The sequence below is a fragment of the Molothrus aeneus genome, chromosome 32 (assembly GCF_037042795.1).
Source record: "Molothrus aeneus isolate 106 chromosome 32, BPBGC_Maene_1.0, whole genome shotgun sequence".
Taxonomy (NCBI): Eukaryota; Metazoa; Chordata; class Aves; order Passeriformes; family Icteridae; genus Molothrus; species Molothrus aeneus.
The window spans coordinates 1,204,120-1,218,562 of NC_089677.1; the positions used below are offsets into that span (position 1 = coordinate 1,204,120).

The 14,443-nt window shown below is 42.8% G+C and overlaps 1 protein-coding gene across 1 annotated transcript; it reads right to left on the bottom strand.

The window, feature by feature from the left end:
• Positions 1–393: 393 nt before the first annotated feature.
• On the bottom strand, positions 394–12,886 carry NDUFA9 (NADH:ubiquinone oxidoreductase subunit A9). The gene is made up of 11 exons (XM_066568397.1): positions 12,810–12,886; positions 10,507–10,677; positions 9,623–9,720; positions 9,344–9,435; positions 6,860–7,001; positions 6,011–6,113; positions 5,570–5,637; positions 5,357–5,433; positions 3,846–3,941; positions 1,983–2,049; positions 394–665 (listed from the first exon to the last, which is right to left on the bottom strand). Exons 1-11 carry the CDS (start codon positions 12,847–12,849, stop codon positions 498–500), a joined length of 1,122 nt encoding a protein of 373 aa, XP_066424494.1. The 5' UTR covers positions 12,850–12,886; the 3' UTR covers positions 394–497.
• Positions 12,887–14,443: the final 1,557 nt, after the last annotated feature.

Here is a 14,443-nt window from a genome sequence, read left to right on the forward strand (position 1 = left end):
ACTGTCACTTTCTTTAAGAGCCATGTTCAGCGCAGAAAATCAAGTTCAGAAGAGTCAAAAACTTAAAACCAGGGCTTTGTCTGAGATCTCGTAGTCTGAATAGGCAGCATTCCCAGCAATTCCTACTGGAAAGGGCACGTTCTGGATGACCTAGTCCTGAACTGCAACACTCTTGAAACTATTTGAGCACCTAAAGCTCAGTGATACATTTGCTTTGAGAGCCAAGGGAGAAAGGGACAAGTGTTACAGCATATTCCCTCTAGTCCCAACATTCAAAACATTACAATGCTCACCAGCTAAGGAACCATATTATTTGCTTCTGTGGCAGAGAGAAAATACACATTGCAGTGACAGTCCCCCCTTAACTGAAAAGACAACACTGGTGAAATAGAGTTTACATGATTAATACATTTTACTCAGTATGTACACAGTTCTCCAAAGAAGTTGGGTCATCCAAAGGCAGTTTAAGAAGCTTTAAGTATCCCCCTTGCCAGCTGTTACATGGGTTGTGTTTTTGGCTTTGCTTCCTCCAGCTCAGCGTCCAACCAGCGGAACCTGCGGTGACGGCGCAGGACTTCGATGGCCTTTTGTTCCAGGGGGGTTGGTTCAATTCCCAGCTCTTCAAAACCAGGAAGGTCAGGAAATGTCATGTCTGTTGTGTGAAACTTCAACAAGAATGGGGAGGGTAAGGAAAAAAAAAAAGATAATTCGTTTGAAATGAACAGCTTTACACCCAATGCAATTATTCTCCTGCCAAAACAAGTAGAGGAAGAAGAAAGATTCAAACAGAACTGTGGCATAATTACACAAGGTCTTGAGTACCAAGACTTCCAACAGGAGGTACAGGTATTCTGTATCCAGCAAGAAGTCCTTCAGGCTTTAATTCAGGAATAAATACCATGCAGGAAGTGCCTTCCTTTATTCTCCATACCTTATCAGGGACGTTACTGCATTGCAACAGCAAAATTAAGCAGAACTCCAAGGCTATACTTGAACTCCAATTATGGATATTTTGATTTGTCAAGAAAATGTTGTGTTGAATTATCACCTCTGGTAGATGGTTTTGCTCTGTTTATGGTTTAGAACATGGCTCTGTACAAATAGCTGATTCTATTACCATATATGCAACCCATAGAAAACAGAGATTTCTCTTATGCTGGTGTTCCTTGAAAGGTCTTTTGAATCAAACACATCTAATATTGTACAGATTATTTAAGGAAGAAAAGCTTGGAAAGAGGAACAATCAGACCCAGAAATTACATGGAGAAACTCCTTCTTACACTACCTATACTACAGCTGACTTGCAGCAGGTTTAGTGATTTGGTGTAGGCTTATTTTATGAAATGTAATGGAAGAAACTACGAAGACAGCTGAAGAAAGGTTTTTGGAGACATTACAATTATATCCTGGGGGACAATCAGGTTAAGTAGGCAATTGATATTGTGTTATAACAAAATATATTGAAATTCCAATGCTGCAAAACAGGAGGGAGAGTCACTCTAAAATTCAGAAAGCAGGAAGTTTAGGGAATATACATGACTATCTTTGCTAGCCTACACATATGCCAAATTTTGACACTAATACTTGCCAATTCCTACTTTTTCCTTGCTTGCAGTTGGTTTTTTGCAACTTATTTCTCCACCCCCAGTGAAACATTCTGAGAAGTCAGGAATAAACATGAAGTGGCAGCGTTCTCCCAGGAAACACTTGAATGTTAAGCGAGATTTTGGAATGTGTGCAGGGTGTCAGTTCAACTTCAGTTGTTAAAAACACCATTCCCTGGATGATAGAAGTGATTTTAGTGCATCTAGAGATACCTAAACTGACTAAGAGTGGGGAGCACTGCCCCCCCCTCACTTTGTCATCCAATCTCCACTTTTTTCTATTCCATGTGGTTTTGGGGAAAGCAAAACTCAAGTGCGAGTTAAAAATGCAAAATGAAACATTTCCCAAGAGGGATTTTTGGCTGGTCCCACACTTACCCGATCCACCTTGTCCCGTGTCAACCATGGTTCAAATGGATTCATCTCAAAGAATCTTGCAACTAAACTGTAAACAGAAGAAATATTGCAAAAGTGCAGTCATTCATCCAGATACATAGAAATCCAGTAAAAACTATTTCAGATTTAATAGATGGTGAGCAAGAGCTTGTTCTGAAGCTCTTCTTGCAAGCTCTGAGTTCATTATAGCACTAGATGTGCCAGCCACCAAGTTCTTAGTTGTGTTTCTGGTAATTAACTGTTCCTGAATTATTGGATCTTGTATTGTTTTACTTTGGATGGAATGAAGAAGGAGATCTCTAGAAGTTAAAATGAGCATTAGTGGGTAAGGAAAGTAAATCCCCCATCCAATTCCCCACACAGCAGAGGGCTGAGTCTTGCCCCTGCCTTTCATTCAAACTCTGTTCCCTGCCAGTGTAGGCAGCAATCCAATTAGTCATGATGTTGGATTCAATGCCTCTAGGAGAAAACACACTTGCTGACAATTAAATGAGTTATCAGCAACACAAACAAGCTGGTGGAATCTGGAGCAATCTACAAAAAGGGTGAGGATTGGGGTATCCACAGTTTTCAGAAATGAAGTTTCCCCTGACAGGGAAAAGAAAATAATGCTACAGTTCTTGCTCAGTGTCTCAGGACCAACAGCAGAATCTCTCACTGAACAGGGAGGACTTGCTCCAGTGCTCACCTGGCAGATTAGGCTGTTACTGAGTTAGTGCACATAAACACAACCAAGCTCATCTGCCTTTTAGGTGCATTCTTTTCTCAAAAATATGAACTATCACTTAGTTCAGCCCATAAATAAAAAAGAAGAACATGGACTGCAGCAAATGTGAATGAAACTAAGAAGCACCCACATATCACCTTTCTAACAAGCTGCTCTGTGTCACCAGAGCCATGTGCCTGGTGCCTCTTACAGCCAATAGAGGAACAGCCACAATAGTTTAGGATGTTCTCAGTGTTATCCATCAGCACTTCCATGGATCCAATGCTGAGTCGTACTGCTATGAGGGTTCTAACTCTGGTGACTGATTAAGCTTGTTAATTTGCATTGTACTAAAAACAAGGAGGACCAGTGTGCCAAATAATAACATAGCCCCATTGTGATGAGGGCAACTGCTGAAATGGCATTTATTGTTTGGGGTAGCTCTTCAAAAAGATGTGATTATTCTCTAAGGACCAGGCCCAGGTTCAGTAGCAGATCCTTAAGATTGTGCAAAAAAATCTGTCAGGGTCTGCAGTCAGCAACATACACACAGATTTTCCTTGTGGTATTGTTAAAAATCATTTGGTTTGCTACTAATTTTATTGAATTAGGACCTTTTGCTACTTCTTGGCTCAGCAAAGCCATTCAATCACAGAATGACTTAGGTAGGAGAAGACCTCCAGGATGATCAAGTCGAACCTTTGCTGATCACCACCTTGTTAACCAGACCAGACCACAGAGTGCCATGTCCAGTTGTTTCTTCAACATCTCCCTGGGCAGCCCATTCCAGTGTTCAACCACCCTTTCTGTGAAGAAATTTTTCCTGATGTCCAACCTGAGCATCCCCTGGTGCAGCTTGAGGCTATGTCCTCTCACCCTGTCCCTAGATGGCAGGGAGAAATTACTCTGGAATGAACAGCTATGTTAAGTTCACTACAAGCATGCATTTCACATACCAGTTCATCAAATGCAGGCCTGTCCCCGAGCTGAAGGCTCAAAACTGGCTAACAAGTACCTCAGGAAAGGCAACTTCTGCAGCCCCACCACTTTAATAACAACTGGGCAGAGTAAGTAACCCATGCAACAGGTATTTATGCTTCTGTGCTGCCAAGAGCTTATTGAATTAGGGTCCCACTTACTGGTAGAGAGGCCGTGGCAGCGGGTAGGGAATGAAGGGGTGGTGGGCAACAGCGTAAATGTACTCGACCATGTCGTACAGGAGGTACCGGTGAGGCCTGGAAGGGAACGCAGCAAACATCACACCTCAGTCAGCTACACTGCAATATTAGCACCAGAGAAGAAAAACAATTTTAAACTCTCCACCCCCAAGGCAACAAAAAGCCTGTTTCTTCAATCCAAATAATTTGCCTGCAGAGATTCCCCTGTGGCTCACAGGTAGGAGGTTTATCCTGTAGGACTGCAGCCTTTGGAAAGGCCCATCCTGGAGCTGGGGAAAATCATGGAAAGGATTTGGCAGAAAGGAACAGTGGGCATTTGGCTGCTGGCCAAGGCTAACCCGCCACAACCACACTGGACGAAGTGTTTCTGTGTGCTATGAAAGCACACCTGAATGTGCCTCCTTCCATGCTGACTCCAATTCTGAACTCCAAGACTTCCATCACTGTGAGAGGAATTTGTTCAAGCCCACTTGGAAGCCAGAAATGGAGAATTAAGGATGCTTTATTAACAAGACATTCCATCTATGGTAGGAAATGGCTGCGGGGAAATTGATTCACTTGCCTTTAATTGACTAAGAGTATTTTGTTCTATTTAAAAGCAAGATGAACTGTCCAAAAAATGCATTCCCCCTCTCTCAAGACGAAGAGAATGAAGCAGTCAGTCTTCCATCCACTTGCCTAAGAGTAACACAAACCACTGGGAATTTCCAATCCTTTCTTGTTCAGATCCTGCCTTGGCGTTTTAGGCTATCTAGATGTGCTCAGACTGAGCTGTCAGGTATCTCCCTTGGCCTTCCAGGCAATTTGCTGCCATTCCAAAACATTCTGATAAGTTCCATGACACCACAAGAGCACACTGCTGAGCAGTTTGATAAACGCAGGATCTCACAGATGCCAAGGTCTAAGAATGCAAGCATGAAAACTGAGCCTTCAACTGACATGTTCTCCAGAAAAGTTCCAAGAGATCAGAGAGCCATAAAATGGTTTGGATTGAAAGGGACCTTAAAACCATCTCATTCTATCCCCACCTTCCACTATCCCAGGCTGCTCAGAGCCCCATCTAACCTGGCCTTGAACACTTCCAGGGATGGGGCAGCTACAGCTTCTCTGGCCAACCTGTAAATCCAGTCTCTAACTGTACATCCACTGCCTCTAAGCCATTCTAATTCCAGGTGGTTTCCATACAGCTTTACCAGAATTTTCCCCAAATCCATATTGTCTAGCATGTTTCCCAAGCTGCCTACTTATTTGTGTACACATACATGACATGAAATGCAGTGGGGCCCAGATTAGGATTTTCAAAGTACTCACAGTAAGAGCTTGAGCCATTTTTCCTCCCAAAAAGGAGGTGGAATTTATTGCAGCTCAAACTGTGTGCATGGATGGAGAAATAAAATGTACTGTGCAGCATGCCAAAAAATTACACTAAAAAGATGTACTACAGTTAATTAGAATCAGAAAAAGTGACTTACCCAGCCAAGGCATATGTTTTTCCTTTTGCATCAGGATTCTTAATTGCATTAATAATTGCCTTTGCTACATCAACTACCTGCGAGGAACAAATTCTGACAAGTTACCAAGAGAAAACAGGAATACATGCACACAACTCTTCTTTCAGAGGTGGTTTACAGACTGACACATCCACCCACCAAGGATTTGGCATTGGGATTTCATGGAAAACTTACATAGACTGGTTGCTTCACTGTTTTTTTGCCCAGAGAAACAAGAGGGACACCACCAAACCAACGCATGTCTGATGGGAAAAAAGAGAAAATCATTAGGATTGGGAAGAACTCCCAGCCAATTGCAGCAGCATTTTTTTCAAGACACATTTAGTTTTCGTATTAACAGTAATGAGAGGGCTGCATTTGCTGTTTCCTTAGAGTGGGTCAGTACACCCTCCCCCAAAATAAAATGATTACAAAAAAAAAAACAAAGAGCAACATCTAACTAGATTGAGAAAGAATTCTGTCAAGAGATGAGAAGTTAGTATGATGCTGTACATCCCACACATAGCTGATAAGAACACACCTGCTTTTCAGAAGCAAATCCCATCCATTTTCTCTCTTTTCTCTATAGGCAGTTACACAAATCATACATGGGTTTATTATTTCAAGAGTACCTACTTGCATAATGATTGAGAAATCGGTCCTCTCTCCCAAACATCTCAGAGGGCTTCAGAATTACAGCATCTGGAAATTCTTCCCTCACAGCCTCCTCTCCAACAGCCTATCAATTAAAACAAACACATTCATTACATCCATGCTAAACCAAGCAGAAGTAGATGCATTTCATAACAGAAGGCATCCTTGACTCCAGAAGGTGACAGTGGTCACAGGGGTTTTCAGGATGAGGGAAGAGACGAGAATGGTGACTCCATGTTTAGAAGGCTTGATTTATTATTTTATGATATATATATATTACATTATAACTATACTAAAAAGAAATAGAAGGAAAAGGTTCATCTCAGAAGGCTAGCCAAGAATAGAATAGAAAAGAATGATAACAAAAGCCAGCTGTCTCGGACTCTGTCTGAGATAGCTTGGCCTTGATTGGCCATTAATTATAAACATCCAAGATGGGCCAATCACAGATGGACCTATTGCATTCCACAGCAGCAGATAATCATTGCTTACATTTTGTTGCTGAAACTTGTCAGCTTCTCAGCAGGAAAAAATCCTAATAAAAGGATTTTAATGAAAAGATGTCTGCGACAGCAGAACTGAAAGAAGTGATGCAATCAGTAGCACAAAAATGATTTATATCCAAGGCATTTGATCCTCAAGATGCTGCACTAAGATAAAGGTCTCACAGAAAGCCCAAACATTTCTCAGCTGCAGAAAATAGCATGTAGTAAATTCATACACTGATGTCCTTCAAACAGCCCCAGCTGGGGGGGGAAAAACCAAAACCAAACCCAAACCAAATACAAAGTACGTTCTCAAGAAATACATTTAAGCGGACTACAGACTTACTTTGTTCCTGAGGTATTTGGAGGGACTCTTCATGCTAGCATTCAGGTGAGAGATATGAATGAATTTTTCCACACCAGCTTCCTTACTTATCTTTGCGATACTTTGAGGAATATTTACAAATTCATCTTCAAATTTGAAGTTTCTAAAGCAAGGCAAGACCCAAACATTACTTTAAGAGCAATCAACAATGGCTGCCACTCAGCCAAAAAGCAATTATTACATATTACTTGAATGCATTATCAGAAACCTACACTGACAGTCTTAGAAACAAAATTTCCCTTCATGATGGACTCTTCATATAATAAAAATTAGAGGAAAGTGAAATTGCAACTGTAATCTTCAATTTTAGCTTCTCTGCCCTTTCACCTGGTAAGATTAAATCAGTATGAAAAATCCTCTTGTCCACTTGTCTGTGACAAAGAGAAAACTCCTAGTAAAAGTGAAAACAGGTTATATTTATTAAAAGAAGCTCTCCTGCATCTTTAACTCTGAGTAAGGCTACGTTTTCACAAATCCTGTCCAAAATTTGCCTTGATTTGACACACCTAATTACACTACAAAGAAGCTTGAAATTTCTGAGGAGCACAAATCAGGGTAGATGCTTGGCAGGGGAGAAGAAGAAAAAAACAAACCAGAGAACACAGAGGTGCTCATGCAAATGGAAAAACAATTTGTCAGAGCATTTAGAACCATTTCAGAGCTGAAAGGGACTTCCAGGAGAAGCAAGAAATCCTCCCCTTACTGTATGATATTCAAGGGGCCTAAATTAGAGGGTTATACTGTCAACCAGTTTGGTATCTCATCAAGATCAATACAGAAGCTCTGTCTCCATGCAGAACTGCCAACAATTCCAAAATTGCAAGAAAAATAATTGGCTTCTCATGTTGTTGCATTGTCCCTGTAGGCACTCCTGCATCTTGACCATTTGCTTTGGGTAACAAATATCTTATCCAAACACCTCCCTCTGTGTCCTTATATCCTCCAACAGCTCTTCAGATCCCACTGGAACTCAAAGAAAGGCTTAAAAATACGAAGTTATTTTTGAGCCTTCAATAACTAATCTGATCCTGGGAACCATCACTCCTTTTCTGCTCACCAAAATAGATTTAGAAACACACAAGAACAACATCCCTTCCGTAACCATGGAGTTTCAAACAACATAGTACACACAGAGGAGCCTGGACACAAGTACAAAGCAAGGAAGAAAATATTTCATGGTAGGCTTTGCTTTTTTTGTCTGATCTCTCCATCTAATTTTACTTTTCTTTCTGGACAAGTTTTTCACAGGCTCTGGGATGATTACAACGGTTACTCTGACCTCGTGTTTAACAAACCAGACAACTCGATCTCAGGGTTTCAGCACCACCACTGATAGCCACATGCACAAAACACGTGATTAAAACATGTGTGCCACACAGTGGTTAAGTTCTGTAATGTCCAAAAGTTTTAAACATGGACCAAGACTTGTCCGTTTCAATCTATTGAAACTGCACAGAGAACAAGGGGGTTTTTAAACAGAATGAAACTTTTTGTTGTTGTCCTCATACTTCCTTTTAACAATAAAATAAACTGTCTTTTCTATAAATCACACCTTTTACACAAGACCAGAAATTTTGAACATCAAAAGGCTGTTCATAAAAAAAAAGGGCAACAAAAGCATTAGGTGATCAGAGATGAAACTGATATCTATGTTTGTTTCTGTCTACTACCAGAGCAAAAATTATGCACTGCACAAAGGCAAATCTCACTACTAAATTTTTGTCTGGCAGTTCTGCACAAGGCTTTAAATAAAATGGACATAATTGCATGAACACACACACACCCTGAAGGTGGCTGTTACAGGTCTTTTTAACCTAAAATATGGAAATTTTTAAATGGATTTCAAAAAGAACCTATTCTTAGAAACTATTTTTAAAGAACGCTTCTGTAGCTAATATTGTCTGTCCCAAAATTCTACCAAGGAATGAAGTTATTAGTCATAATCTTAATGATCAACTTAATAACCAACTCTCCATCAGCTATTCCTGTTTGATCATGGCTCTTTCTAGCAGGCATTCTAGCACTCATCACTATGTCCAAGTGACAGGATGAAATCTTACTTCTATGATAATGTAAATGCAAATATAATGTAAATATGATTTGTCAATGTAAATATAAATATAAAAAATTGGTGAGGCTCTGTCATCTATAGGAAGGCACTCAGGGAACACTCACTAAGTATGTGAAAATAGCACATTTCATTTTTCTGACAGAACAAAAGCTGTACACTGGAAAACTGTGGAAAGAATGCACTTTTCCAAAGCAGATCACAAACAGGACTGGAGTTAACCTTTTTAAGAAATTTTATATGCAAAATCTTGGGGTTGCCTTTTCCCAGAAGCCAAGAACAATGGCAACATCACTGCACACACATGCTGTAAAACATGGCTACGATAACTGGTGCAAATCTATCGCATATAAGAAAATAAAGAAAAAGAAAATTACTTTGTTTCCCATTCCTTTCCAATAAGATTAATGACCACATTGCTGTGTTCCACGGCTCTTCGGATGGAATCTTTGTCCCTACAGTCCCACTCCTGCAAGCAGAGTATCAAATGGGGAAAAGATGAGATAATGTGTAAATAGGCATCACCAAAGCAAGCTCTTTCACACCATTTCCATTTAGAGGCTAAACAACAGCTGGAGCTGTGTCTTTGAGAAGGATGGATTACCTGGCTGCCTTGCACAGCCAGGGCTTTGTGATTGATCTCAAGCCAGACTCACCATGAAGAGAAGCTGCCCCAGGTCACCCATGGGCCGCAGATACATCAGGTCATACTGATCACAGCGATAGGGGATGATGACTTGAGAGCCAATGCGACCTAAAGGGCCACAAAACCCCCAAAGTTTCAAACAAATACGTCCCTTTAAGTAGATGAATTTCTGAATAAACAAAAATCCCTTTTCCCCCTGGCATTAAAGCACTACAATTAGACATAGGTATCTTGAATGCGTATCTGCAAAGCTAAAAGTAGAACAGAACTAAGGTTCTTCTTGAACCTACATAATTCAAATTCTTAAATAGGATCTTTTCCTTAATATTTAGGCCTGTAAGACAAAATTACTCATTAACAAACTCATTAACAAGAGTTATTAACTCATTAACAAGACTCATTAACAAACAAAACAAAAATGGTGTGTCCAATAACCAGAGCACAATACCTACAAGGAACATTTACGAGGATATTTACATTTTGTAAGCTGCATGAAAAGGAGGGGAAAAAAGCAGCATGAGTTATTTTCCAAAATTTAAATTCAAAAGGGCAATTTTAAAGAATTCCAATCAAACTCCTGCAAACCTTTAGTAAAATGTCCTAATAAGGCTAAAGCCAGAAGAATCAAATACATGCTGTAGATTTCCTCAGACTTGCATTCTACAGAGGGGTAGGACTTGTTTTAATGACCTTAATCTTTGAAAGCTCCAAAATTTCCTTGATTAAAACACTTTTTACTACTTGTCACATACTGGAACTTAGGCAGACTGCGAAACACTTTTAAGATCCACAATGCCAAAAACTTCTCCATCACCCTGCAACCTAGAGACCAATTGGTTTAGTTAAACATTTTTTTGGGTAGTTTCTTTAATCAGTACTCCTGGTGAGCATTACCTAAGCGGTTGACAACGTATCGTCCCAGGAAACCTGTGGCTCCAAAGACAGTGGCCACAATGCCACTGACAGAGGATCTTCCACTTCTCCCATGAGGGATCACGGCGTGATGGACCTGCCGGTGCTGCTGCAATACCGACGGTGCTGCAGTCAGGACAGAAATTCCATGGCCTGCAACACGGAACAGGAGAGATTTTGGGACATTAATTGGGATTCAGCACTGCTAACTCATAGCTTATATTGGTTTTCTCATCACAGATCCTTTTTCTCTAATATCCCATGCCAAGCCTTTTTATAGACTGTTGTTTCAGAGACATTTGGAGAGGTCAGAGGGGAGCAGGCCTGGGAAGTTGCCGGTAAAGTTAAGGACCAAACTGAGACAGGGAAAGAGCAAACAAAGGTTATCAGTTCTTAAAGAGCAAGTAAAGCTCACTGTGAGTTTAAGGCGAAGCAAGTAAAGAATACTCAGTAAAAATATAAAATATAGCAGAGGAAGCAATCCTCCTGTATCACAGCTCTGAAGCAAGGAGAGAGGGAGAGATGCAAAGAGCCAGATCCATGATACATGGCATACTGCCTCAAAACTGTTCCTTTCCTCAAGCAGCTAGGAAAACTTGGGAGCCACAGAGGCAGGACATCATCAGGATACTGATATGCAAGAGCATGTGGTGACAGGACAAGGGGGAATGGCCTCACACTGACAGAGAGGAGGTATAGGATAGGATATCAGGAACAAATTCTTCCCTGTGAGGGTGCTGAGGTCCTGGCACAGGTTGCCCAGAGAAGCTGTGGCTGCCCTATCCCTGGAAGAGTCCGAAGCCAGGCTGGATGGGATTGGGAGCAACCTGACATCCTGACATGTGCACGCTGAAGAAGGTTTTATCCCAATGTGGTTAGGAATTACCAGTTACACAGGGGCACTGACACTGCAACCACAATGTTCAGAAGATCAAAAGGATAGGGGGTGTAGAGGCATAAATGATATTCCGTCACCTCAGCTGGCAGAGCTCCAACCAGAAAGTCCAACCAGATTTCAGCACCTGAAGGAGGTCTTTCGCTACCCAAAAGTCTGTCTATCCCTGTTCTCTCCATACCCCACAAACTGGAAAAAGATATTGCATCTCCAATTTTGTCCTGAAAGACAGTTTGAGAGCCACTGAAAGTTAAAAAATCAGCAATACTTTACAGCTTCCAACAACTCAGTAGCTTCCTTGCTGTTACTTCTGCAAAAATTATTGGTGGCAGGCTCTTCATAATATCATTACCATACCAACAAATAATATCTAATTACTGTCTTGTATTCTCCCACTTTTGTGAATTCCCCTGCTGTGCTTATCTTACGCTATAAGGTATTTAGTGATGAGCAATTTTCCTTGTTCCATAAGTCTATAAGGTCTGGCTACCCTAAATTATCACCAGCTATGGCTATATGCCCAATCATTACTTTAAATTGCATTTTCTGGAGCAGCTGTGCCTGCCCCATCCCTGGCAGTGTTCCAGGCCAGGCTGGATGGGGCTCTGAGCAACCTGGGATAGTGGAAGGTGCCCCTGCCCATGGCAGGGGGTTGGAACTAGATGATCCTAAGAGTCCCTTCCAATCCAAATAATTCTGTCATTCTATGAATTAAAGCTCAAATATCTGCCGTGAACCCAAAGCACCTTTTTCTCTACCCAAAAGTTTGTCTATCCCCATTCTCTCCCAAGCCCACAAACTGGAAAAAGACACCACATCTCTCATTTTGTCCTGGAAGGCAGTCTGACAGCCACCTAGGTAAATAAAGAACACACTGCTCCCATTAAAAGGATATTAAATTCCTCCCTGCCCTTTACCCACAAAACCCGTTGTGCCATCTCCCATGTTACTTAATCTAAGACTCTGGGCAGAATCAGTTTAAACAGAATCAAAGACTCAAATACACGCTTTAAATATAATATTGGTAGCTGAACTTTACCATAGATCATGGCCCAAAGGTCAGAGTCACCTAAGAAACCGCAAAAGGAATCCAAGCTTTTAGCTATAGGGCAGTGACAGCCCCAGCGCGACACCCGCAGCTACATCCCGAGCCCTCTGCGCTCCAATCCCAAGCTCCCTAAGGAGAGGGGAGGCACAAACACGATCACTTCCGCGCCCCCGGAAAAATTCTCGGCAGCTCCTTTCCAGCCGCTGCAGTGCGAGCTCCCCTCGCGCAGAGCCAGAAGCAGAGCGTGTCCCGGGCCGGGGCAGAGCCGCACGGGCGGGCCGAGCTGGCTGAGGGCGGTGGGCACAGCGGGGCCGTGAGGGGCCCGGCGGGGCTGACACTCACCTGCCCTTGGCAGCCGCAGCCCGCGCGTCGCCGCCGCCATCTTGTGTCTTCCCGGGGCGGGGCGGCGCGTGCGCGAGGCCGCGAGCGCAGCGCGGCTGCGCAGGGCGGGGCCGCGGGGCCCCTCAGGGGCTGCCGAGGTGATTGAAGTCCCGGAACTCATGAGCGTGGGGGAGGTTGTGGAGGTTGCTGTATTAGCCGGGCTGTGTCACTGAGCGGTGCCTCTGCTGTTTCCTTTAACACCTCAGGGTGTAACAATAACTCCATCGCCAGCCTGGGCAGCCTATTCCAATGTCCAAGAAAAAGTTCTTCTTAAAGTGCAGGAATGCTTCGTGGTGTCCAACCCGAGCCTTTCCTGGCGTAGCTTGAGGCCGTTTCCTCTTGTCCTTTGCCTTGCTCCTTGGGAGCAGAGCCCGGCCCCCACCTGGACAGTTTTGGATTAGCGGTGGATGTGATGCTGTGCATAGCTGAGAAGGAAAGTGCGAGTCACCTGTGTGTTTGGCCTGTTTGCAGACGCAAGGGGAGGATGAAAGCCTGGCTTTTCCCTTGGCACTCTCAGCGCTCATGAAACTGACCATACGATGGCGATGTGGGCTTGCAAAAGAAGGAAACGCTTCTGGCCCTGCTCTAAACCACTCCAAGTGCAGTGCCAAGCTGAAAACGTCACTGCTCTCCAGTCCACTGTGTCAGGACAAAAAGATCTCGCTGACCTTCCCTTTCCAAGTACAAACTCTTGATTTGCAGCACACTCAAACGGCAACATGAACTCCTCCGTGCTAATAATCTTTTCACTCCGGCAGAGTCCAGCTACAAACTTGAAACCGTCTGGCAAAAACACAGCTCACAGAAGTGCCAGCTGAGAAAGCTAACAACTTCCATTGCACCCAAAGAATTACCAGTACACACCCTACTATCTGCACTTTCTTCTCAGCTCTATGAACCATCATAAACCTTCAGTCTCACAGAGCCAGGATCCAAATGGAACTGCTCACACACTAAAGGTACCAGGACAGAAAGCTCATCAACAGCTTGGCTTTTGCATTCCCAGAACACTTCAACAGCTCTCACTGACAGCACTGCCTATTAGGAAAAGCCATTAAATTTCATTAAGATTACCCAATCTGCGGATCCAAAATTGGTTTCTTTGCCAAAGAGAGGAACTATAAGCCCATCTCAAAAGAAATGGCATTCCCTCCTCCAGAATCAACAGCATCCAGGAAATGAGCCCGTACAAAGGGGATAGAGCACTGTTGCTGGGCATTACCTCCCGGGGCACTCTTAGCAGCTGCATACCAATCCTGAGCACAGGACCTTGTCCAAAGTAAGGCCAACATTTCTGAAGAAGTGGAAACCACGTGCCAAATTGAGCAGTGTGAGGAGGAGTTCTTTGAGTGCAGCTGAAGTTGTAAGGCAGTACCAGCATTTGCAGCTGACACTTTTGTGAGCTTTGCTTTTGCCAGATGGTTTCAAGTTTGTAGCCGATCTCTGCGAGAGTGAAAAAATGTATTAGCGTAAAGGAGTTCGTGTTGCCGCTTGAGTGTGGGGCAAATAAGAGTTTGTACTCGGGAGAGCAGCGAAATCCTTTTGCTCTGACTGTTGATTTGAGCGTAGTGGCGATTTCAACCTGGATCTGCACT